We start from the raw sequence: 25,369 nt of genomic DNA on the forward strand, positions 1-25,369 counted from the left end.
TTCTATTTCAAAACTCTAATTATATCAACAAAGAGCTCTACATGGCGCTGCTGGCTGAGATTTGAGGTTTTTTTGTTTTGTTTTGTTTTGTTTTGTTTATTTATTTCCAGGCACATCCAAGAAGTTCTCCCCTTTGTCCTTTTTAGACTTGCTAGAAGAATTGAGGTCAGGTTGGAGGCGCATCAGCATAATGGCTTGTGCGGGGGAAGCAGAGAGAAGGGGTGGGATTGCTGGGAGCTGTAAATATAGTTGGGGAGAGAGCTGGAATAATAACAGGCAAGACTGAAATTTGGGGCAGATGGGGCAGGAAGGAAGAGGCTGGACAAAAGTAGAATGAGGTTTGCACAAGCCTGCTTCTAGCCTGGCTACTTTCACATGTGAGCAGCCCATCACAGAAAAGCAGCAAAGATGATTAGGGAACTGGAGGCTAAAACATGCGGAGAACGGTTGCAGGAATTAGTCTAGAGAAAAGAAGGGCTAAGGGTGACATGATAGCAATGTTCCGATATTTAAGGGTTGCCACAAAGAAGAGGCAGTCAAGCTATTCTCCAAAGCACCTGAAGGCAGGACAAGAAGCAATAGATGGAAACAGTGGTGGGATTCAAAAAATTTTACTACCGGATCTGTGGGCATGGCTTGGTGGGTGTGGCAAGGGAAGGATACTGTAAAATCTCCAGTCAGAGGTGATATTTGCCGGTTCTTCAAACTACTCAAAACTTCCTCTACCGGTTCTCCAGAACTGGTCGGAACCTGTTGGATACCAGCTCTGGATGGAAACTAATCAAGGAGAGAACCAATGTAGAACTAAGGAGAAATTTCCTGACAGTTAGGACAATTAAATCAGTGGAACAACTTGCCTCCAGAAGTTATGGGTGATCCAACAATGGAGCTTTTAAAGAGAAGATCGGACAACCATTTTCTGAAATGGTATAGAGTTTCCTCACCCCTTCCAACCCTGTTATTAACAGAATAATATCTTAGATCAGCTTTATCTAATGCTGGCTGGGGATTCTGGGAGTTGAAGTCCAACATGTCTGGAAAGCACCAAGTTGAGGAAAGTTGCCATTGCTTTAAGTGTCATATAACTGGCCATGCAGTCAATGCATATGTCCAGTTGCCCATAATGTTAAAATTGCTGTCCGAACAACAGCGGTCGTGCATGTCTTGGGAACTAACCAAGAGTTCCCAAGAACTCTTGGAGAATAGAATAATGAATTGGGTGGAGTGTCTGGGTTAAACTTAAAATTCACCCTTGAAAGTTGTTTATTATACAATCCGTGGTTCTGTAAATAGACGCATAGAATCAGGATCACATGAAGTATTAGTACTGCTTTATAAAACTTTAGTAAGACTACACCTGGAATACTGAATCCAGTTTTGGTTACCAGGTTACAAAAAAGTTGTTGAGAATTTGGAAAAAGTGCAGAGAAGAGCAGATAAGTTGATTAAGGGCCTGGAAATGAAAACATATGAAGAAGGGTTGGATATGGCTAGTCTAGAGAAAAGAAGGACTAGGGGGTGCCATGATAGCAGTGTTCCAGTATTTGAGGGGCTGCAACAAGAAGAGAGGGTCACCTTATTTTCCAAAGCATCAGAAGGCAAGATAAGAAACAATGAATGGAAACTACTCAAGGAGAGAAGCAACTTGGAAATAAGGAGAGACTTCCTAACTGTGAGAACAATTAACTAGTGAAAGAGCTTGCCTTCCGAAGTTGTGTATGCTTCATCACTGAAGGTTTTATAGAAGAGACTGGACAGCTATTTGTCTGAAATGGTATAGGGCAGGGGTGGGTTTCTACTGGTTCTGTCCACCTCTGTAGAATTGGTAGCTCTGAAGAGCAGCAGACATAGAACCGGTTCTTTGTCTGCTGATGTTTTTGCCCACCTGCCCACCCGGGCTCTTAACTGACCTTTATTTCCTGATTTTTCAACTTCAGCTGCCGAATGAGGCACAGCTGCAGTTAAAAAAGCAGGAAAAGAGGGCTGTTTCAAAGGCTGCTTCTCAGCACACAGCGTACTAATGACGATTAACAGGCACGCAGCTCACAGCGGGCAGGGAAGCTCTTCAATCCCAAACCGGTAGTTAACCCTGTTGTATCCCACCCCTGGTATAGGGTCTTCTGTTTGAGCAGGGGGTTAGACTAGAAGACCTCCAAGGTCCCTTCCAGCTCTATTTTGTCAGTAATGTGAACCAATAAAAAAGAGTGTGCCCTGGAGCATTATTCCCTCAATAATCAATAACCAAACACAACTACTTCAAAGGCATTGGAACTGGTAAGTCAAGGATGCCCTGATTAAAAGATGTGATTTTCGAGAGTCCAACAATTCTCTGAACTCTAGGAGAGGAGGACATATAAGAAAATAGTGGGAAAACAGAGACAGGATCAAAAATATTGGGCTGATTTTTGGAGGAGATAGGTATTGCAACTAGAGAGGAAGGCCAGGGGAAAGAATAGATGGAAGATAAGGAAGGGTGTGAGGGAGGATATTAAAACTATATTATTTCTGGGAGAGGTTGAAACCTACATTGGCCAATCAGCCATAATCTTTCCCCCACCCCCAACAAATGGACCAAGTAGATCCCCCAAAGCCACAAAGTTTAGACTGTTAACTTTTGGCAAGGTCATCTCTGTAGGTTCAGCATTTGACAGAAAGCTGAGAATTCAGTTTTATAGAACTTTGTTGTTGTTTTCTTGTCTGGAGAGAAAAAAAAAAGCGAGTTATTATCTTTTAGAGACATGAGGCTGAGCTTGTGAGTAATGCTTTCTGAAATATAAGAAATTCCCTAGGGGCCTGTCTAGACCTATTTATTTTCAAAACCATTTATGTAGCATTTATCAATAGGTTTTCCACGGTATTTTTTGTTGTTGTTGCTGTTTTGGTTTTGTTTTCCACACAGAGCATCTTAACATAACAATCAGCAACAGAAGTACTATGGTGAGGTCACGCAGGTTACATTTTTGGAGAGCCTGGACATTAGTGCACTTGAGCAACACCACCTCATCAGTTTTAACCTAACCAGGCAGTCTTTTCCCTCTCTTTCCTTGCTCCAGAAATTTAACAATATATGCAAGCCCCAGGCCAAGCATAGATGCTTCTCAGTTGGAAAAGGGGGTTCAGAGAATAAGGGAGTATTGGATCCAGGAGATCCAACTTTTTGCTGGCATACCTCTCTTGGACCTCCTTCAATTCTGGGGTGGAGGTGGGGGTGGAATTCCAGAGACGATTTTAAAACAGTGAGAAAAATAAAGCCAAATACTAGGGGAAGAGCAAGCTCTATAAATGGGTCAGTCAAAACACACGAAAAAGTTATGTAACATTGCACCAGATTCATGCAGTTTATATAATAATACCCTGATTATTATGAACAGGGCATGAAACTAATATTTCCCATAGAAATGGGGACTGCTTAGTCCCCCTTGCCCACCCCACATGCACATTTTTATGTCACTCAAAATATTTTCCTCTGCTCCCATAAAACTGCCTTGTTCAATGAGATGAGAAAAGTGATTACGGCAAGTGACTGGAAAACACCTTTTTCTCCTTGTCTTTCTGATCAAATTTGTACTCACCCACCATTGTTCCTCACCACCTTTTTAAGGATGGTTATGTTCCCAACTCTAAAGAGAAGATAGATTTCTTTTTGAACGTATCTTCTAAAGACTTGTCCAGGTCAATCAAGTACTACTATGTTAAAACCATTTTGCAATTTTTCAAAAGTTTTCTTCCCTTAGTGGGGGGGGGGAAAAAAAAAGAATTATACTGAAGTCATGCTTGCTTCCACAGCAGATATATTAAAATTGGAATGCTACAAAATCATTCTTAGGTTGTCTGAGAATTTCTTTGAAGCATATCTTGGGGACATTTCCATGCTTACTTTTTTGTTGGAGATCGGATTATGGTTTTCCGTTGCATGTTCCTTTTCTTTGAATTCTCTCTGGCTACCTAATTTAAAAAAAAAAAATCAGTGGAGAGGCTTCATGATGCCTTCTTATAGGATTTAATTGAAATAGGGCTGGGACCTTCTGAAGACTGTGGGAGAGATGATTGCACAATAGATGATGGGACATTCCTAAACGTACAGAAACCGAGGTCAACTTATAATATCAAGTCAAATCTTACCTACTTAGGATATATTGCAGTGGTGGTTAACCTTTTTGGGCTCTTGTGCCAAAAATTGTGCATGCGCTTGTGTGCGCACACTCGCATGCCAACACCCAGAAGGCAATGCATGCGGCCCCCCCCATGCCCCTTGCACATGCACACGTGATTTTCCCTCCCCCCCCTTACCTGTACTGCGCCTCCCAGCTGATTTAAAGCCCATTTGAGGCCTTTTTCAGCCTGCCAGAGGTTTGAGGGAACCTCTGCAGGCTTTGGAGGCCAAAAAATGGGCCCATTTCATCACTTCCGGTATTTCCGGAAATACATGAAGTGATGAAACGGACCTATTTTTCAGCCTGCAAAGCCTGCAGAGGCTTCCCCCAAGCCTCTGGCAGGCCGAAAAAGGCCCGAAAATCAGCTGGGAGGCACACGCATGCGCAGTGAGGTAAGTTTGGGGCTTGTGTGCCCGCAGAAATGGCTTTGCGTACCACCTGTGGCATGCATGCCATAGGTTTGTCATATATTGTATTTCTACTTATATTACAGTAAATCTTTCAACATGTCCTTCTATATTGGTGTATTTCCATATGCTGTTTTGTGTGTAGAAGTAGTTTTCAATTTACCTCCATAATTAAGGCCAGAATTATGGTCGTAAGTTATGCTGGTTGTTAAGTGGATAACCATGCGACCGTACCTGATTTTACAACCTTTTTGTGACAATTGTTAAATGAATCACTACTGTTGTTAAGCAAATCCATTATATGCAATGAACATTTTTTTTTTGCCAGAGATCTAACAGCATTTTCTGAGAAAAAACATAAATACAGGCTGGTTGATGAATGCCAAAACTATAAACTACATGACTGCAAGGGGGTGGGATAGTTGATGGAACTTTAAATCCATATCTTAAGTAGCCCCAGGGAGGTTTGTTGTGAGTTGAAACTTACCTGTAGTCTCTTTTAAGGAATGGCGCTATTCAGTCTGCTTCCTCTAAGATAATAAGCTTGAATCTTGGCTGTATCATTTTATACGTTAGATGAGACTACACGACTGAACACAGGTATATATGTCTAATCTGTGCCTAAACAAAAAAAGGTAAAAATGCATAAATTACAGGGTGTGTGATAAGGTCACAATACAGGTTTGGTCACAGCCCCTTGCCCCCTCCTTGAAGATACCTATTTAACTAGGTGCTTCTCCTTCTCTGCAACAAGTTGTAATCTCTTCCTGTCATTGTATTCCTGTAACACTCGTTTCCTTTACCCTTTATCCCTCTCCTAGAGTCACATCTGGAAAGGGGGGAAACCTTACTGCAAAATGACATAAGAAGGATCAAGAAGTGCATAAGTCAGAGGTGTCAAACTTGCAGCGTCCTGTTGACCTCACATGACGTATCGCGACTTTTTTCCCCTTTGCTAAACCGAGGGGTGGGCGTGGCCAGTGTGTGATGCATCCGTCCCGCGGGCCATGAGTTTGATAGCCCTGGAGGAAGAAATGAAGCTGGTGATGCAAAAATCAGCAGCAGCAAAGGCAACCAAGGCCATCCAGAACAGCAATAGGCAACTTAGTGGCCCCTTTTACAACCTTGGACTTCAACTCCCAGAATTCCTCAGTCAGCTGGCTCAGGAATTCTAGGAGTTGAAGTCCACCGGTTGTAAAGGGGCCATAGTTGCCCACCCCTGATCAGGAGGATGGCCAAGTATCCATTGATTTGGAAAGGCAGGGGGGAAAGGCAGTGGACGAACATGTCTGTGTAATACAGCTTCATTGTTGTCTGCATTAAAGAAACTTACCTGGCAGACTCTGTCTGAGACTCTACAATGTAGTAAGCCAAGTTCTAAATAAGAGTTTTAAAGTGTCTGGAGAACTGCAATTTAAAGCCAGGCCAAGGTGTATAGCCTAACAAAGAAGCCTCCAACACTGTAGATGATACCAAACTTCGGCATTGGATAAATTGACTTTGCCTGGCATGGTGCTGATTCCTAGCTTCAATTGGTACATTCATCTATAATATGCATATAACAGAAGATACCCAATACCTCCCAGTGATGGTACCTGGCACAGTATATGTTCCTGCTAGCCACTGTATTGTCTGTGCTCCCTTCCTGCCCTTTCTCTCATCCTTTTGTAGTAAATACCCATTAGGAGATATTATCTGCTGCTATGTAGGGAAAAAAAAACTAATTAGAATTACGTTTAAAGCCAAACTGGGCCTCTGTTCCTTGCTAGTATAATAGTTTAACAGGCCTCCTTTCAAACACGCAGTTCTGTCAATCTACAAATCTTTTGTTAAGCGTAAATGGATACAAATAGCTGTTTTCCATATGCACAGCAACATCTGTTACTGCTGGGGAAATTTGCATGGCTAAATGTAATTTGTATATTATGTCATTTATCAAAAAAAGTGGAGGGGGGGGAAAGAAGTGTGGAGAAAGGGAAGAGAAAGTGATCAAAAACTAAGGAGACAAAGAGAAGGGGAAGCGAATGTCCCTGGAAGGAAGGAAGAAATAAGCCAACTATCCCGATGTTTTTTCTTTTCTTTTTTAAACAAACTTTATTCAGTTTTTCACATTAAAAACAAAAATCTCTTTTTAGTGGACAACATATTTCCGGGTCATCACGTTTTCATACAAATATGACAGCAATTATACATTGATATATGCAGACTTAATTCTATTATTACCTTTTCCATTCCAAATTTTCAATAAGGAGAGAAACAAACACATTAATTCTAACCAATGTTTTTTCTGACGGATTTCAATAATGAATGAGTATCAGCCGAGGAGCACTTATGTGAAAACTGGCAAAATACTGTGGGAAAGTTTTCAATGTATTCCCACATGCACACTCAGCACAACCTTTTGCTCATGTGTGAACCACACTGGTAAAAGAGACAGAAGTGTCACATCAAGGTTCTGGCATCAACAAGTTCTGGTGAGAAATATCCAAATTTTTATCATACGTGTTGCTTAGATCAGGAATAACCACAGATCAGTCCCAGTTAATAAACTCACCTACAGATATTTGGTGAATTAAAGAATGTTGCATCTCCCAGTAAAGGGTTATTCTTTTTCTCATCCAATTACTAAGCAACTCTGTACTTCTGTGGCACATGTAAGAACACCTTAATATGAGCATCTTGAGCAAGAGCATCTGAGGGGGTCAAAAGAGTCAAGATGGCTGCAGAGACTGGGCAGTTGATTTTCTTGCACAACAAAATGGCCCTGGTTCCTATTGCCTGTTTGATCTAGTGGTAAAGCAACAAACTAAAAGACCATGAGTTCAAGTCCTGCCTTACCATGAAAGCCATGGGTTTGTTGTTCTTGTGGGCAAAATAAGAGAAGGAAGGAGTATTAGGCAAGCTCTGTGCCTTGAGTTATTTATAAAAAATAATAAAGGTGAAATATAAATAAATACATAATACATTCATACATACACACATACATATATGACTGCGGCTGCCATTTTGATTCCCCCCCACAAACCTTTCTTGCCAGCAAGACCCCTGATCCTGAGTGGGTTTCACTACAGAGGAAGGAAAACGTGTGCATAAATCTATGGTTTTTGTTTGTAAGAATAGCTGGGGTATGAGAGAAAGAATGATTTGATGTATACAGAAGGGAATCAAATAATGTTATAACTAGGATGCCTTCTTTTACAACCTAAGTATGTGTTCAGTACACTACATATATTTTGGAATTGGTGGGGAAAAGGCAACAGTACATTGGATTGTGGTACATCAGATTGCAAGGTAATTTCTACATTAGAGATTCTAGCTGGTATAAATAATGTGAATCAAGTGTCGGATAAAACTGGGTTGGATTAGTGTTTATGGCATTTGGCCTGGTTCTGTCCCTTAGCAGTGAATGTTGCCTAATGGCAGCAGGCCTATGATGAGGAACTGGTAACCTAGTCTACAACTTCTCGGTTTTACTGATCTGTTCTATAGTGATCAAAGCTATGATGAGCAGATTGGTCACTCTTCATATGGGCACAACTGTGTTTTATGGAAGACTGCGGTTTCCACTGTAACACATTAGAAAGAAGGTGATTTGAACTTGTGCAATTGAGTAGAATAATAGATGAAAAGAAATTAAGGTGATGGTATAATTATGAATGAAAAGGCTAAAATATGTGTCAAGAAGTATGAATACTCTCAGGGTTGTTATGAGTGCGTGTGAAAGTAGGAATCAGTAGTTAGGGCAAAGGATGGTAATGGAAGAATCAGAGATGAGTCTTTTGTGGGGGGGAGTGTACATGATTCTGAATGAATGCAATCAAAGAAAAATCTTCGTCTGATAGGAAACATGAATAGATGTGTGGGAAGAAGATGAGAGTATAGAAAAGGCAATCGGGCCATTTAGAGACCCAAGAGCGAATGAATGCATTAAAAGAGTGATCTGTAAGTATGTAAATGTGGTTTAAGTTTAAAATACGTGGTGGCATTCAGGCATGTAATAGGAGATATAGGAAACAAATGCAGGATCAGCCATAAGCAGGGGTGGGATTCAAATATTTTAACAACTGGTTCTGTGGGCATGGCTTAGTTGGTGGGTGTGGCTTGGTGGTCATGTGAATGGTGGGTATGGCCAACTCAACATCACTCACATCGAGGGGTGCTTCTCCTCGCCCGGCCTTTCATGACAGTGGGGATGCGGCAACAGTCATAAGCATGAAAAATGGTCATAAGTCACTTTTTGCAGTGCCATTGTAACTTTGAATGGTCACTAGATGAACTGTTGTTAAGTCAAGGATTACCTGTACAAAAATACAAAAAACTTCTTTGCTTGCAAAAAGCTGCCCTATACACCAGTCATTAGATTAAAAATACCTGCAAGCCAAAGTTACCAATCAAGCAGGGTGCCAGAGCACCTTGAGGAATTAAAACAGTTAAAATGCAGTGATAACTATTAGCAGCCAACTCTTGCTCATAAAGATCCATTTGTACCACTTAAAGACACTAGCTGGTCTCACTCACCTCACAAGATATCCTAAGGAAATCATCCAGATTTAAGGAAAGGTCACATGCCCCCCAGAAAGGCAGTAAAAAAATCAGTACCAAGCTTGCATCCTGCCTCTTGGAAGTACACCCAAAAAGGACAGCGCCAGATACCATTAAAGCAGTGAAGGAAGACCCCCTCACCAGATAAAAAAAGAAACCATGAGGCAGGAAAAAATTCAAACACAATACAAATAATTAAATCACAATAGTAGCTGTTGCTTATTGAACCAATTACCAGAACAAATAGACACAGGAACTAGCCAGATTTCTCAACCCAGTTTCTTTTCAGGAACTGATTTTAACCTTCTTCCTTCCAAACAAAGCTGAACAGGGAAAATTATCCCATCAATAAACACAGGATTAAAGGTCACCAAACACAGTATTAAACTTCACCAAAAACCAGTTTTAGACCAAAACTCAGAAAGGGTATGTAAACTCACGTTTGAATGTCAATCTTTCTAGTTAGCCAAGAAGCCTTGCTGAATGTCACTCATCTTGGTTCCTTGTCATTAAAAGATTCTTTCCATCAGCTCTGCTTCGTTATTCAATTATTTCTTTAAAGTGCTAACTCCAACAAGCTTAAAACAACCCTTCCCCTTTAAGAAAGTCAAGCTGTCAGGTTTCCAAGTGAAGGGCTACACATATGTCAAATTCGGGCTCCACACAAGTAAAATACCAGCAAAGGAGGGGGAAAAAACTCCAGAGAAGTTCCTGAGACAGGAACTCTAGTCCTGCCAAGAATGTAATAAGGGTTAATGGAGAGGCAGCAACACCAGAATGTTTCCTTCCTGCCTTCCTTACAGGATTAGGCCAGTAAAGTGAAAAAACCAAAAAAACAAAAGGAGATTTCTTCTAAAAACCAGTTCTCAGAACTGCTTAGAAAATTAACAACCGGTTCTAGCGAATAGGTGCGAACTGGTAGAATCCCACCCCTGGCCATAAGGGCAGGATTTATGAGGACAGGAAAAGAAGCAATGGGTGGAAGCTCATCAGAGGGAAATTCAACCTGGAAATAAATAGGAATTTCCTGACAGTAAGAATGATTCATCATGAAACAGTTTGCCTCCTGGAGATGTGGGTGGTTCCTCACTGGAGGTTTTCAAGAAAAGATTGAATAACCATTTGTCCTGGAAGGAATAAGGACTCCTGCCTTAGGCAGGGGATTGAACTTGAAGACCACCAAGGTTCCTTCCAGCCCGATGCGTCTATGATTCTTCGAATTTGCAGAGATTGCAAAATAATGATTGGTTTGTTTATTTATTTTTTCATAAGAAAGATTGAGAGAATTAGTGGAGGGTATGATAAAAGGTTCTGAATACGAGCCACATCAGAAAGAAGAAACTAGATTGGCAGTAAAACAACCACATGAATAGAAAGTATAAGCCTTATATGGAAGAGAAGAAGAAGAAGAAGAAGAAGAAGAAGAAGAAGAAGAAGAAGAAGAAGAAGAAGAAGAAGAAGAAGAAGAAGAAGAAGAAGAAGAAGAAGAAGAAGAAGAAGAAGAAGAAGAAGAAGAAGAAGAAGAAGAAGAAAAAACATTAATTGCCAAGCAGCATGATGTAAGAACAGAGGATATGGAAGCTGCTTAGAATAAAATGAGAAGGATTTTGTTATAGGGTATCGCCAAGGTATGTAGATGGGAAATATGAAGAAAGATGATTAATGAAATCCTGAAGTGACAGGAGCTATGGATGAGGAAAAAAATGAAAGTAAGAATGATTGCAGCAAACAGTAAGGATGAGAAAGATATAGTATATATATAGTAGGTATCCAGAGACAAAAAGAGCTGTAAACTGTAATCAAAGACAACAAGGAATGGTTAATATTAAAAGAGGCAGTAGAAATGGTGAACAATTCTACTGGAAATAAGGACTTGTTTTGGAAATGGAGGATTAGATAAGGAGGTACCAGGAAAGAAAAGCCATTGAGGATGAAACTAAAGGAGTGGTAGAAGGAGTCCCTTGTAAGATAATGATGGCGTACCACAAAGAGTAGAACAGAAACCAGTGCTTTGTTTTAGCTTCAAATCGGCCTGAAGGTTGAAATAATACTTTACTATTCCATTACACAAACAGAAAGATAACAGGAGTAAATGTAAAAATTACAGAGGGGTTAGTTTGTTAAATGTACTACTCAGGAAGTTATTTCACAGGATTCTGTTTGCAAAGGATGCAAAGAAAATAGGTGTGCAAAATTTGGAAGGACAGTACAAACTAGTTGTTTGTTCTTCAACAGGCTCTCAAGAATGTATGAATGTAAGAAAGTTTATTGTACATTTGCTCTTTTAGAAAAAAGCGTATGACAAAGTGAACGGGCTTGAAATAAAAGAATTTTTAGGTGAGTATGGAGTTGGAGCTTGATTGCCAGTATGACAGTAATAATATAATATAGAAATAAAGCATGTATGTGAATAAATGGAATGATTAATGAATAGTTCCACAGTCGGCAGGAAGTGAAACAACGATATATCAGGTCCGCTTGGTTGTTTAATATACTACAGATAAAGAAATGCTTGTAGTGATAGCAGAAGTGGAGCTGGGGACATGAATGGATGTGTACTTTTATATGCAGATAATGCAATCTTGTTGCCTGAGAACATGAATGATTTGAAATGAATATTAGATAGATTCAGCATCAGAGAGTACAGATCTGAAAATTAATGTATCAGAGGCCAAAGTAGTTTTGTTTGTCAGAGAAAATTGAATGAACAATTGCAAGTTATACATAAATGATAAAAATCTAGTGCAAGAGAAGCTGAATTTGTGTGACTCGGTAGAACGTTTACCACTTCTTCCGTATCTAGATCACACTTTAAACTGCCAGAATGAAGTCACCTTTTTGAGTTTTGTCATTGGCCAAAAATGTCATTATCGGCACATGTTTCTAGTAGTAGCCAACATACCAGCAGATGGGCCAGGCTCTGTGCCTCTCCATATTCACACGGTGTGTTGTAATCCAAACAGCCTCCACTTTGGTATTATTGATTTTATATTTAGGCACTCCAAGTCTCATACTTATACTGAGAGTATTTACACCAAGACAAATTCCTTGTGTGTCCAATCACACTTGGCCAACGAAGTATTCTATTCTATTCTATTCTATTCTGTTCTATTCTATTCTATTCTATTCTATTCTATTCTATTCTCAATCTATTCAGAGTCCTCCGAGTAGTATAAAGGAGATCAGAACCTTCACCATATCCTCCTTTAATGTTATTCCTTGCTCGATGGTCTTCTTCCTCCATCTTTTAATTCAATTTTGTTTTTGTGTAAATTCTTGAGAACATTTACTAAAGTTAGGGAAGTGGATGGAAGAATGTTAAGCCAAGCAAATCCTGCTAAGATCTTGGATAGTATGTGATCTGTTGTGAGTAATAATGCTTTTCAAAAGGAGCAAAAATGGCTGTGTGTAAGAACATATCCACTTTGTTATATGGAAGAGAGAGTTGAGTATGTCAAGAGGATAGATAAAAATAAGTTGAATGCAATGGGGATGGGGTAGTTAAATGCATCTAATAAAACAAAAATATGTAGAATGAATGAATTTTGAATGAACATAGGTGGAGCACAAGATTGACAGTTACAAAAGACATATGAAGAGGTTGCTTGAGTATATAAGAATACAGGAGGATCAGATTACAAAGCGAATATACAAAGCAAGAATGAATGAGTCAAGAGGAAGAAGAAGATTAAGAACATTCTGTTTGGATTGGTTTGTGATCTTCAGGAAGATGGAGAAGAAATTTAAAGTATAAAAGGTAGTGTATAAAGCAAGGGTGTTGGGGGGGGACAGTGTGACTGCCCCCCCCCCACAAACCCACCAAAGGATTTCTTGTTAAATGTATTTATTTAGATAACATAACCTTACTTTTCTGTGTGCAAAATGGCACACATTAAAAAGAAATTCTGATGCCCGCTCCATATCCATACACATCCATACACACCACTTCTAAAGCCTTACCTGGTCATGATTTATAAACTGAAAAAAAATACCAAGATGCTTTTGGAAACATCAGCAGAATAGCTCACTTTGATCTGTACCACTTATAATTTGTCTGTATGGCTTTCTAGTTTTTCACTCACTCACCTTATCATTGACCATATAGCATTACCTATCCTGCTTCCTTACGTCACATCGTTAAACCTTCCCATTTGCTGATAATTCACAATGCTCCCTAAAACCAACTCATTATTTCTCAACATTTTCCTCAATGTTCACAAGTTTCAAATATGAAGACTGAATGAAAGGTAATACCATCAATATATAAATTGGTTAAAAAAAAACACCAACAACTGACTTCCTAGATCCGAAGTCTCAAACACAAATGAATATGGGGGCAACATTCCATAAAATTTTCTAAATAGCGGCTTGCTTTCATACAAATGCAAACATTCAGCAAATGTTAAAAAAGAATTGAAAAATAAATTTGTATTTGAAATATATGGAATAACATTAGTTAACACTGTGTCTCCTTTGACACAACCAGCCCCATTTCTCTTTGGCCAGTGACTATGTAATTTATTATCCAAATCAGGATATTTTTTTAGAGTGATAGGAGGTGCTAAAAAGACTAAATAATAACAATATGAAAATTATATTTATTTTTCCTGGGTTTCCCATTGGTCTCATTTTCTATCTAACAGCACCTTTGGCAGTTCCAGGTGTGGTTCTTTGACTGGGGACAAATAAGCTGACTCGGGAATGAGAAGAAAAAGGTACTGAAGTTGCCATTGATGGGAGGCCCAAGAAAAGGTGATGTCAGGCAACCTTTCCCCACTAGTACCTTGCTTACAATATCCCTGGGCAGCTGTTGTGATATTTTCCATGGCATGATTTGTATAGCACAGGCTTTGCTTCTTTCCCCCGGCACCAGCTCGCATGGCATTTAGCTTTTCTGTACAAGTTGATGCTGTGAGACAGAAATGGAGCCAGTGATGTGCAAGCCAGCACTATGGGAGAGAAGCCAGTGCTGCAGGAAAGGGTGCCTAGGATCCAAAAACACGGGATAAATCTGCACAGCAAGGACATCTCTAGCATCTGTTCTTTTGCCTTAGTTGGCAGAAAGTTTCTATGACAAAAGGTTGTGATGGCGCAGTGGTCAGAATGCAGTATTGCAGGCTAATTCTGCTGACTGCCGACTGCCAACAGTTCGATCCTGACCAGCTCAAGGTTGACTCAACCTTCCATCCTTCCAAGGTCAGCAAAATGAGAACCCAGATTGCTGGGGGGAATAGGCTGACATTGTGAACTGCTTAAAGAAGGCTGTAAAGCACTGTGAAGCGGTATATAAGTCTAAGTGCTAGTGCTATTGTGTGTGAAATGGAAGCTTGCAGCAAGTACATATCAGCTTGCTTTAAGCCAGTGGTCAGCAACCAATGGGCCAGGGACCACTGGTGATCCGTGAGAAAATTTTGGTGGTCCACAGAGAAATGTCACCCCCAAAGCAATTAATCCACGCTGCACGGGAACACAAGGCTGTGTCGACCACACGGCCCATGGGAACACAAAGCTTGCATTGCGACAACACAAGGTAGTGAGGGGAGGGAGGAAAGGGCAGAAGTGGGGAACTTGCCCCACTCGCCCCACATGCCTCGCCTGGCCACCAGGCTGCTTCTTTCTTCTGCTTTTGGCTGCACGCAAGGAAAGCAGCAAGAGTCTTTCTTTCTCTCCTGCAAACTCGGCCAGAAATGAATCTTTGGGACCCTACAAGGCCTCCTGCTTCAAGAGGCTGCGCCCACACAACAAGTCTCACAGAGACTCGTTTCTGGCAGAGTTTGGGGGAGAAAAAGAAAGATTTCTGCTGCTTCTGCTGCTTTCCTTGAATGAAGCCAGAAGTCTCTCTCTCTCTCTCTCTCTCTCTCTCTCTCTCTCTCTCTCTCCCTCCCTCCCCCTCCCCCCTCTCTCCTGAGAACGGAGCTGGAGATCGTATCCTGTGTTCCCAAATAAAGAATGATCTATTGGTAGGAAAACAAGAATTTTCCTGTAGGCATTTTTTTTTTTGGAATCTTCCCAGGGTCTCTGGTCCGTGGGATTTAAAATTATGAGTTTTGTGGTCCCTGAGGTCCAGAAGGTTGGCCAACCCTACTTTAAGCAATGCAGTGTGGTTGAAATATTCACTGCTGAACAGTCCCTCCAATTCAAATTAACCATTAAATGTGAGTTGGTTATGTGTTGGTTGTGCTGACATGAGTACTGTGCGTCACTGAGCCAAAAAAATGTAAAGATGATAAACTGGTTAAGAACTGATTTGAGTGACCAAGAATGAAGTAGATGACCTGGGACAGCAATCACATGAGAAAGGTTGATGAACTAATTAAGAACAACTGGTGGATCACTCAAAAAGAAATTGTTGTCAAGCTTGGCATTTCTCATGTGGGATCACATTATTGATGTTCTTCAATATTGGAAGCTTTATGCTGCTCACAGCAGAGATGAAAGCTTCAAGAGTTGAAATTTGCCCACGATTGTTTTCACACTACAAGAATGTGGGGGACGAATTTCTTCAAAGCATTGTGACACCTGATGAAACACAGACTCATCATTGTGTCTCAGAAATGAAGTGTCTGTCCATGGAATATTATCATAAAGCTTTACCTGCAGGGGAAAAATAATCAAAACCCGGGCTTTACAGAAATGTTCACTGTTACAGATTTTTGAGGCATAGATGGGTTATTCTATTTATCTCCTTGAGCCTGGCACCTCTATCAACTCAGAGCGCTATAGCCAAAACCTTGAAGCAACAATTAAGCAGTATCTGGAAGCAAAAGGAGAACATTTTGATGCCACATGCCAGCACTAGGCCTCACAACACTGTGCCGTTCAAGAAGCCATTGCAAAGTTGAATGTCGCCATTTTATTCCATCCAATACACAGTCCAAATTTTGTTCCATGTGATTTCTACATCTTTCCATGAGTACTTTTGTGGAATCTGTTTCACTACAACTGAGTTAATGTTGTAAGCTAGAGTCACCTTGTGGTGAGATAGGCAGTGAACAGGTTTAATAAATAAAAATAAATAAATAAAATACATTAATACTGAAAGAACTTACATTATCTAGTTGAAGGGACAGAGTATGAATCTCTTTCCCAATGACTTGAAAAAGCTTTCCCAACATTGGCAGAAGTGGTGCAAAAAGTGATAGGCAATATGTAGAGAAGTCCACACAGGTTACAAGGAATGCATAATATATTTATTATAGGGTTGACTATATGCTTGCAAGTCAGGACTCTCAAAAACCATTTCAGTCAGTCATTGCTCAGTCTTAGCCAATAAGGGTGAACACTAACAAATTGGACATAAACAGGAGCAAATAGAAAATAGGAGGGAGGAAGGAGTATTAGGTATGTTTGCCTTCTTGACTTACTTGTAAAAAATAATGAAGACGGGATATAAGTAAATAAAATAATCAGTATTTCTTTATTATTTTAGTTGCTGGGCATGCTGCCCTCAGAGATTCTGTCAGTTAATGAATTAATAAACCATTTCCCCCTCCCTCAGAAAAAGATAAATGTGTTTCTGTACCCTGTTTCTCAACCCATTTGATCTCAGGTGTTTATGTTTACATAGTGGTTTACAAAATATTCTTGCTGATATCTGGGGGGTTGGAAGAGAATTTTGATTTTTAAGCACTGAGAACTCTCAACAGTTTTCTGTTCACTGTAGTGCTGTATCAGTGTTATAGAGAGAAGGTGTATCAGTGACATACTAATGTTCTGTGAAATGCGTTATCCCAGGAAATCTTGAGAGTGTTTTATAGCACCAAATCCTATGAGAATGGAAAAATTACATTTTTCTCCTAGCTGGACTGAATGAAACACTAGCTAGATGGAGGGCCTGGATAATGGGAAAACAAGGAGCCCCAAATACAAGGTGAACTTGTTGGAATATGAATTTCATTGGTCTCTGGAGTGAGGAAGAGAAAATGCAAAGGGATTTGCAAGGTTAGTGAAAAACTAAAATGTGGAGGTTTGCAATGCGTATCATCATGCAAGCTATGTCAATATATACAGCCAAAGCAACACAGAAAAAAATAGTTCTTGCCAATGCTCCATAGCAGCGGTTCTCAACCTTGTCTTTCCACCATGGACCCCCTTTAAATATATTTTATGGCCACAGACCATGACCACAAACCCCCAAGACAACTCAAGATTTAAATCATAATGTTTCTTCAAAACTTCATTGACTCACTGTGACAATACACGGCACCCCAGAGTCTGTGGACCACAGGTCGAGAACCACTGTTCTATAGTATAATAAAGCTATGGCCCTTCAGAAATTGTGAATTACAATTCTCAAATAGTGAGTCAATGGTGAGGGATACTGGAAGTGGCTTTCAGCAACATAATAGACCCACAGCTTCCTGCAACTCCTATAGCATTTGGCCCTTTCTCATCTTAAGTACAGAAGCATTTCCCGTTCATTATCTCCTTTTCTTACCTCTTCGATTTCCATTGTCTTTCCTTTAGTTTCCCTGTCTTTTCATGTCTCCATATCAAGGTAGGGAAACCTAATGCTCCCTGACTGTAATTTCTAGCATATTCAACCAACATGGCCAATGGTAAAGGATATTTAGAACTTTGGTTCAGCAGTCTCTGGAAAGGCAGAGATTACTAGCTGTGCTGTGTATCTGGTATCTCTCCCCTAACATTAACTGCATTGTTTGTGTTAATTTTTTGTATTAAATCCTGGCCAAATTGCCAGATTTTCTTTGCTTAGAGAAGCTAGCCGCAAATGTCTTTGTTCCGTGCGCTTGATGAAACATCACCCTAGCTCAGGCAGTATTGGCAGTTTCACCATGAAAACATAATACAGAGAAATCGTAGCCTTTTTCAGCATGCATTACAAATGGCTTTATGATCTCACTTCCCAATCCATTCACAAGCTAAGTTAGGTGAAGAGGAAGTAATGACTTGCTCAAGGACACCTGTGAGCTTTATTGAATGGAAAATGGAAATATGATATGAGCCATTTTGATATCTAAATCGAAATGGCCATTTCACTGGTTTAGCTGCATTTTATTTTCTAATTCTGTTCCCTTCTATTCAACAATTCCATCACTGAATGACAGCATAATTCAAGAATCCAGGGAGAGCCTGGGATAATTAGTTGCTCTCCTGAAGTAAAATATCCAATGGTACTTCTCATAGTTTGGAAATAAACAAAAGGTTGGCAAATTGATGGATCACAGGCTGCATCCCTCTACTATATACCCTAGAGTCATTCTAGTGAATCTAATTTTCTCTTTTATCTGCTCCAGTCATAGAATCAGAGTACGTAAGGTTTGAAAAGGAACCTGCTTCCAAAACAGTGCTAGTCTAATGCTGCCCTGGTCACATCATACCTGGAATACAGTGTTCAGTTCTGGTCATTCCAACACAAGACGTTTTGCTGAGGGCTACAGTAAAAAGAAAAGAGGAGTGAAGATGATGAAGAGCTTAGAGGCTATGAAGGAATTTTATTTTTATTTTTTTTGCCTCCTGGGCCTCAGGGAAGCCTCCTGGGAGGCCGTTTTTGCTCCCAGGTAGCTTCCCTGATGCCCAGGAGGCAAAAATTGGAGCACGGGGCACGTGGGGCGTGCAGCAGCACACACACACACCCCACGCACCCCTTTTGCCTCCTGGGCCTCAGGGAAGCAGCCTCCTGGTGAAGGAGTAAGACAGCAAAGGGGATCTCAGCACAGCTGATTGTCAGAACAGCTGATCGTTGGGAGGAGGGAAAAAAAGAAATACCGGTTCAGTTGAACTGGTAGCTGTTTTTTTACTACCAGTTTGGCTGAACAGTAACATTTTTTTATTACCATTTTGTCTTACCAAGGTATTATAAAATTAACAGGCATTAACATTTCATGAGATCTTGATTCTATCCTTCTATTAATTCGGCCTAGGATTGCATTGGCTTTATTCACAAGGAACAAGAGCATAAATTTATTCTCCATAGTTCTCAAGAGTAGAACTAGAAACCACTGATAGATGTTTTACAGAGAGAGAGCTTCAAAATAAAGGAAGAATTTCCTGATTATGAGAGTTATAAAGCAAAGGAACAATTCAGTTTGTGGAGTTGGGGGTGCTTCATCGTGGGAGGTTTTTACCACAGGATTAGATAGGATGGTCTAATGATTCCTGCCCCAGGCAAGGGATTCGAATTGAAGATTTCCAAATCTCTCTAATCTAAGGGCTTTATAAATCTATCCAATCTCCACTGCCCAGGGAATCCAATAAATCTTGATTTTGCTCTGAGGCTAATGACAACAGGATCTCTACTTTTTAAAACTCTACAAAATTATTCTGCCCTGGCATCACTTGGGTAGCATCGGGGATAATATAAAAAGTGATTAGACCTAGGCCCTCACAAGCCAATAAACCTCTTAGGGCCACTATCCGATGATAAATCCAATGGAAATTAGCAAGGGGACCTATCGAACACAACATCCCCCTACTTCATCTAAGCTTCCACCTTCCATTTGATTGCACTGCATTTATTAACAGTAGAGAGCAGAAGAGATGTTATCACATCAGAAGACTTTATTCAAGTAAGAAGAAAATTTAAACATGTCCTTGGCCCATCTTTTCTAATTACCCAGCAGATACAGAAGTAAAGTCAACTATGTCTTGAATGAAGCTTAGCTTCTGTTGATTTCAAGGGACATCTGTGTCATTTTCTTAGGAGCAATACACAAATAATTGACTCTAACTTTTAGAGTGCTTTTTCAACTTTCCAGTCTCATCCACACTCCTGAAATTTCATTCTGGTTTTCCATCTGAGTACTGTCATGCCCTTGGTAGAGTCGGACTCTGGGGGAGAGGAGGAACAGCCAACAGGGAGTGGAGGTGTGGCTCTGGAGGTTGTGGAGGAGGCTGGGGAAGGGCAGAGGCCGGCTGGGCAGTCAGAGGAAAAACCAGGCCCATCCCCTCTGCATCCTAGAATACGCAGGGAGGAATGGAGAAGGAAACAGCTTGGCTTATGAGAGAGGAAGCGGCCATGATCCCCCTCATTAGTTGCAGCTGGGGAGAATAGTATATAAGAGAGACAGTTACAACACAGCTTTGCCAGAAGCAAAGCGTGTTTATTTGGGGCTGAAGTTATCTTGGTTGGAGTCCTTCCAACAGACTGTGCCTTGTTATCTCCTTGAATTTGGTAATTACTTATCCTGGTCCATTGTGGAAATTTTACATTGTGATTTGTTTGGTTTTTTATTTCACCTCTATCTGCCCATTGAGTTCGGACTGTATTGCTTTCTTTTGAAGACTATTTTTGAGTAAGTTCTATCTCCAACTGAGAATTATTGAACAGTGGGGCCAAGTTGGAGGCATTAAAGGACATTTATTTACGTTTTGGATTTTGTTACATTTGTGTTACACTCCAGGTCATCACAAGTACAATCAGGTCCACAGATTTAATTTAGGAGGATTAACTAGTTAAGTGCTGCAACTTCCTTGAAACATACTCATTGTTTCAATCTCTGTGAGAGTTAGAAATACTGTAAAACTATACATTGTTTTAGTTCCTGTTCATATTCCCTCGTGTCACAGCTTTTCAGAGTCAAAACAAAATTTTGCTAGAATTATGACAGCCTGTCTCAAACTTTAGGCTTCTAAGTTACGTGGGATCGCATCTCCCATCATTCCCAGTTAGCCAGCCAAGCTCCTCAGCTGACCAAGAAGGATAGCGCTTAGACATTTAGCACATCTGTAGATTGCGAGTTGAGAAAAGTGTTATTAGATTCTTTCAGTCTCTACTAGCAACTGCTAGCCTGCCCCATTAACTAAGGAAAGGTTTGTCTCGATCCAAGCAATCAAGCCGAATGGGGAAAACACACACAGATGCACGCACCTATCATATATATATAAACCATGCAGGTTGACGGCCCCATCAGTTATAAATGTCACCTCCGCCTGGTGTGAAATGTAGGGGCCCAGAAGCAAACATACCTGTGTTTTGTTTGTATGAGAAATAAAATTGATTGCCGACTGGCATATGGTGAAGAGGCATGCGTTTTGTCAGTCTTGGCAAACAGCTGCAGTTCAGCCCTGCTAGGGGTTTGAAGATGCACCGTTGCGGAAATTGTACATATTTGAAGGCTAGCATCAGAATCTGTTCTTACAATGGGGCTCTTCAAAGCAAGGAAGGTGGGACAAGACGCTCCCTTTCCACATTCAATTCCTCAGAAGGCAAGCCTGGGGTTTTTATCAGACTAGGCAGCTTAGTTACTTAGATCGAAAGATGTATATATTCGTCTCCCAGGAAAACTGCTGATCTTCCTACCTTTCTTCTTCCCCCCCGCCCTTTAGGAAAAGCAAATAAGAAAATTAATTGCAAGGCAATGACGTTTTGAAAAACCCTGCCGGCCACTCGGAGTCTGTAAGCTTTGATAGGCTGGGCCCCCAGTACACACAGCAAAAGGATCTTTCAAAGGGTGTGGGAACAGCATTCTTGGTTAGGAGTCATTCCAATGTTTTGAGGCACAGCTGTGGCAGCACAGTGATCAGAATGCAGTATTGCAGGTTAGATCTACCAATGGCCAGGAGTTTGATTCTCACTGGCTCAAAGTTGACTCAGCCTTCCATCCTTCTAAGGTCAATAAAATGGGGAGCCAGATTGTTGGGGGCAATAGGCTGACTTTGTAAACTTCTTAGAGAGGGATGTAAAACAGTGGTGGGATTTCGAAAAAAAAAACATTACTACCGGTTCTGTGGGCGTGTCTTGGTGGGCTTGGTGGGCGTGGCTTGGTAGGCATGGCAGGGGAAGGATACTGCAAAATCCCCATTCCCTCCCCACCCCACTAACCTGCTTTCCAGCTCCGTTCTCCTGTGTAGGGCAACAAAAGAAGAACCCAGCAGATCAGCTGGGACTTGGGAGGCAGAGAATAGATGGGGGCGGGGCCAGTCAGAGGGGGTATTTTCCGGTTCTCCAAACTACTCCAAATTTCTGCTACCAGTTCACCAGAACTGGTCAGAACCTGCAGAATACCACCTCTGATGTAAAGCACTATGAAGTATATACATCTTAAGGGCTGTTGCTATTGCTATTCTGAGTGCAGATTCTCTGATTCTTCAGCCTACCCTCCCATTTTCCAGGCTAATCCCACTGGCTTCCTTGCATTCAACCCTGTAGCGACTGGGCTGTTAAAGAGTTTGCAAACGATCGGCCAATTGCCCTTGCTTTATGTGGCCTTCCTATTGCACATCATTATATGTTCTAAGTCTAAGGCCATCTAGGTGGGTTGAACTGTCCATCATCCCCAGCCAAAATTACCAGCTCCTGAAGTGCATTGATAAGAGCTACCATCAGATGTACAGGCAGTCCTCGACGAATGGCCCATAATTGAGCCCAACGTTTCTGTTGTCCAGTGAAACATTCGTTAAGAGACTTTTGCCCCATTTTACGACTTTTCTTGCCACCGTTGTAAAGCAAATCACCGCAACTGTTCAAGTGAGTAACCCGGTTGCTTAAGTGAATCCGGCTTCCCCATTGACTTTGCTCGTCAGAAGGTCACAGAAGGTGGTCATGCGAGCCTAGGACACTGCAGCCATCATAAATATGAACCCATCCCCAAGCACAGGGATGCTGCAATGGTCATAAGTGTGAAAAATGGCCAGAAGACATTTTTTTTCAATCCCATTGTAACTTCGAATGGTCACTAAAAGAAACCGTTGTAAGTCAAGGACTGCCTGTATTGGAAAGGCTGAAGGAGGATGCTAGAGATACCCCCAGAGCCATTTTGTCAGCCCTCTCCTTTCCTCCCTTCAGAGTCATGGGGCAAAAAACACCTATGCCAAAAAGCACCTGAGAGACTTGAGTCCCACAAAGCATTATCCCAATTCCTCCCCAATTGGCCTTCCTCTTCAGCAGAGGCCTCCAAACTTGGCAACTTTAAGACTTGTGGACTTGAACTACCAGAATTCTTGAGCTAATATGACTAGAGGAGGAATTCTGGGAGTTGAAGTCCACAAGTCTTAGTAAGACGACACCTAGAGTACTGCATCCACCACATTATAAAAAAGATGTTGAGACTCTAGAAAAAGTACAGTGAAGAGCAACCAAGATGATTAGGGGACTGGAGGCTAAAACTTATGAAGAACAGTTACAGGAACTGGGCTTGGCTAGTCTAGTGAAGGGAAGGACCAGGGGAGACGTGATTGCCATATTCCAATATTTGAGGGCTGCCACAGAGAGGAAGGGCTCAATCTATTTTCCAAAACACCCAAAGGCCAGACAAGGAATAATGGATGGAAACTGGACAAGGAGAGATTTAACCTGGAAATAAGGAGAAACTTTCTGACAGTGAGAACAATCAACCAAGGGAACAGCTTGCCCTCAGAAGTTGTGGAAGCATCATCACTTGAGACCTTCAAGAAGAGATTGGACTGCCATTTGTCAGAAACGGTGTAGGGTCTCCCGCTTGGGTGGGGGGTTGGACTAGATGACCTACAAGGTCCCTTCCAACTCTGATTATCTGTTACATCTGTCACTTTTGGATGCTCCAGATCGTGGAGCAGGAAGGGGAGGAAGCAGGGTACGATCGATGAAGTCCAAGGGATGAGCTCCAAAACTCATCCCGCAAACGCTCGTCTGAAGGAATCAAATCCCCAGCGAAAAGAACGGACCCCAACTCACCCCGCTTCTCCTGCGATCCTACAAAGTGTCCCCCCACACACCAAAAAGAAATCCAGACCCGGCACCCTTATTCCCCCGCAGGCAACCGCGCAAAGGCTCAAATCCGAGGCTACTTTTCTCTCTGGCTAGTAAGTTCGGGTGACTTTTAACTCCTGTTCGCATTTACTACGATTCCTCCGCCTCTTCCTCTCGTTCACGTCCCACCAATCTTCTCCCCCCCACCCCCGCAACCAAAAAAAAATAGGCGGAGGAGTTACTGGGGGACTCCCCCCTCCTTCCCGTCCTGGAGGCGGGGGCAGGCGCGTCTGGGCCGGCGGGATAAACTGTGGCAGCCTCAAAAGCCGCGCCGTCGAGCCGAGGGGACTCCCCAAAGCCTCGCAGCGCGGCCCTGGAAGGAAGGACGCCCCGTTGAGGAACATGTCCCTTCGAATGCGGCAACTCACGCGGGTTCCAACAGTGAGTCCTTTCTCCCTCCTCTCTTCCTTCTCCGGCCCTGGAGTCAGGGGGTTGGACTAGATGACCCCCAAGGTCCCTTCCAACCCTTGTTATTCTATGTCTTCCTACGTCTGTGCCCTCATCCTGCAATTCAGGAGGGTCCCCGGATCCCACTCCCCGTCCCTAATCCCCGGATTCTTGGGTCTGTCCCAAAGCTCTCCTTTCCTCTCACAGCCTCCCTTCCTTCCTTCCTTCCTTCTCGTTTCCGTGTCTTGCTGCAGACACGAAGTTTTGACAGGTGTTTTTTTCTTCTTCTGGGAGGACGGGAGAGGGGAAGAGAAAGGACCCAGTTGAGAAGGGCGTACTGTATAGGTGCCCAAGCAGAAGGGAAGCGGTGAAATGTCACCCATCTTAACAGGCAATCGTCCATTCCCAGCCACCTTTCCGTCTTCCCCAATTCTCCACACAAATTCAGGGGAGCTGTCAAACTCTTTGGTTAAGTATCTCTGTCCTGGCTGCGCTTCGTAGTCTTCGCTGCTTCTCTTTTCAAAGGAAGCAGCCCCGTTCATAGGAAAGTCAAAGAGTTTTTAAAGCCCCTAATACTTCCCCCCCCCAAAAAAAAAAACGTAATAGGAGCAAAAATGGAATATAAAACTAACAAACACATCGCAAGCATAATATTCCTTGCCTAGTTGTTGCTTTAAAATAACTCTCTATAAAAAGTTTCTCTTGCATTTGTTCTGTCATTTTTGATGCGTTTTGTCTTTGCTTAATCTTTTTTTTTAAACATTTATAAGGAAGCAAAGATGGAATTGCTCCACAATGTCTTATAATTAGGAGCACAATTAGTCACTTTTTCTGTGAGCACTGAATACATGGTAGGAAACTACATGGCTTTTTATGATTGCTTTTTAATATTGTAGTTCATATTTTCATGCTTCAAAAGAATCCCAAAGCAGGATACTAATCGCACTTAGACTTATGTACCGCTTTACAGTGCTTTACAGCCCTCTCTAAGCAGTTTACAGAGTCAACATATTGCCTGCAACAATCTGGGTCCTCATTTTATCCACCTCGGAAGGATGGAAGGCTGAGTCAACCTTGACCCTGATGAGATTTGAACTGCCAAATTACAGGCAGCTGGCGGTCACCACAAGTAGCCTGCAGTACTGCACTCTAACCACTGCACCATCGTGGCTTATAGTGGATAGTTCCAC

General features: G+C 41.6%; 1 protein-coding gene across 1 annotated transcript in view; it reads left to right on the plus strand.

Annotated features, from left to right (window-relative positions):
* Positions 1-23,982: 23,982 nt before the first annotated feature.
* Positions 23,983-25,369, plus strand: part of COXFA4L2 (cytochrome c oxidase hypoxia associated subunit FA4L2) — a 60,339-nt gene continuing 58,952 nt past the window's right edge. The window contains exon 1 of the mRNA XM_026713760.2: positions 23,983-24,173. Coding sequence (XP_026569545.1) covers positions 24,135-24,173 — 39 coding nt within the window. The 5' untranslated portion in view covers positions 23,983-24,134. The remainder of the gene's footprint in view (positions 24,174-25,369) is intronic.

The sequence above is a fragment of the Pseudonaja textilis genome, chromosome 2 (assembly GCF_049901715.1).
Source record: "Pseudonaja textilis isolate UNSWEBS1 chromosome 2, rPseTex1.2, whole genome shotgun sequence".
In the NCBI taxonomy this organism is placed as follows: Eukaryota; Metazoa; Chordata; class Lepidosauria; order Squamata; family Elapidae; genus Pseudonaja; species Pseudonaja textilis.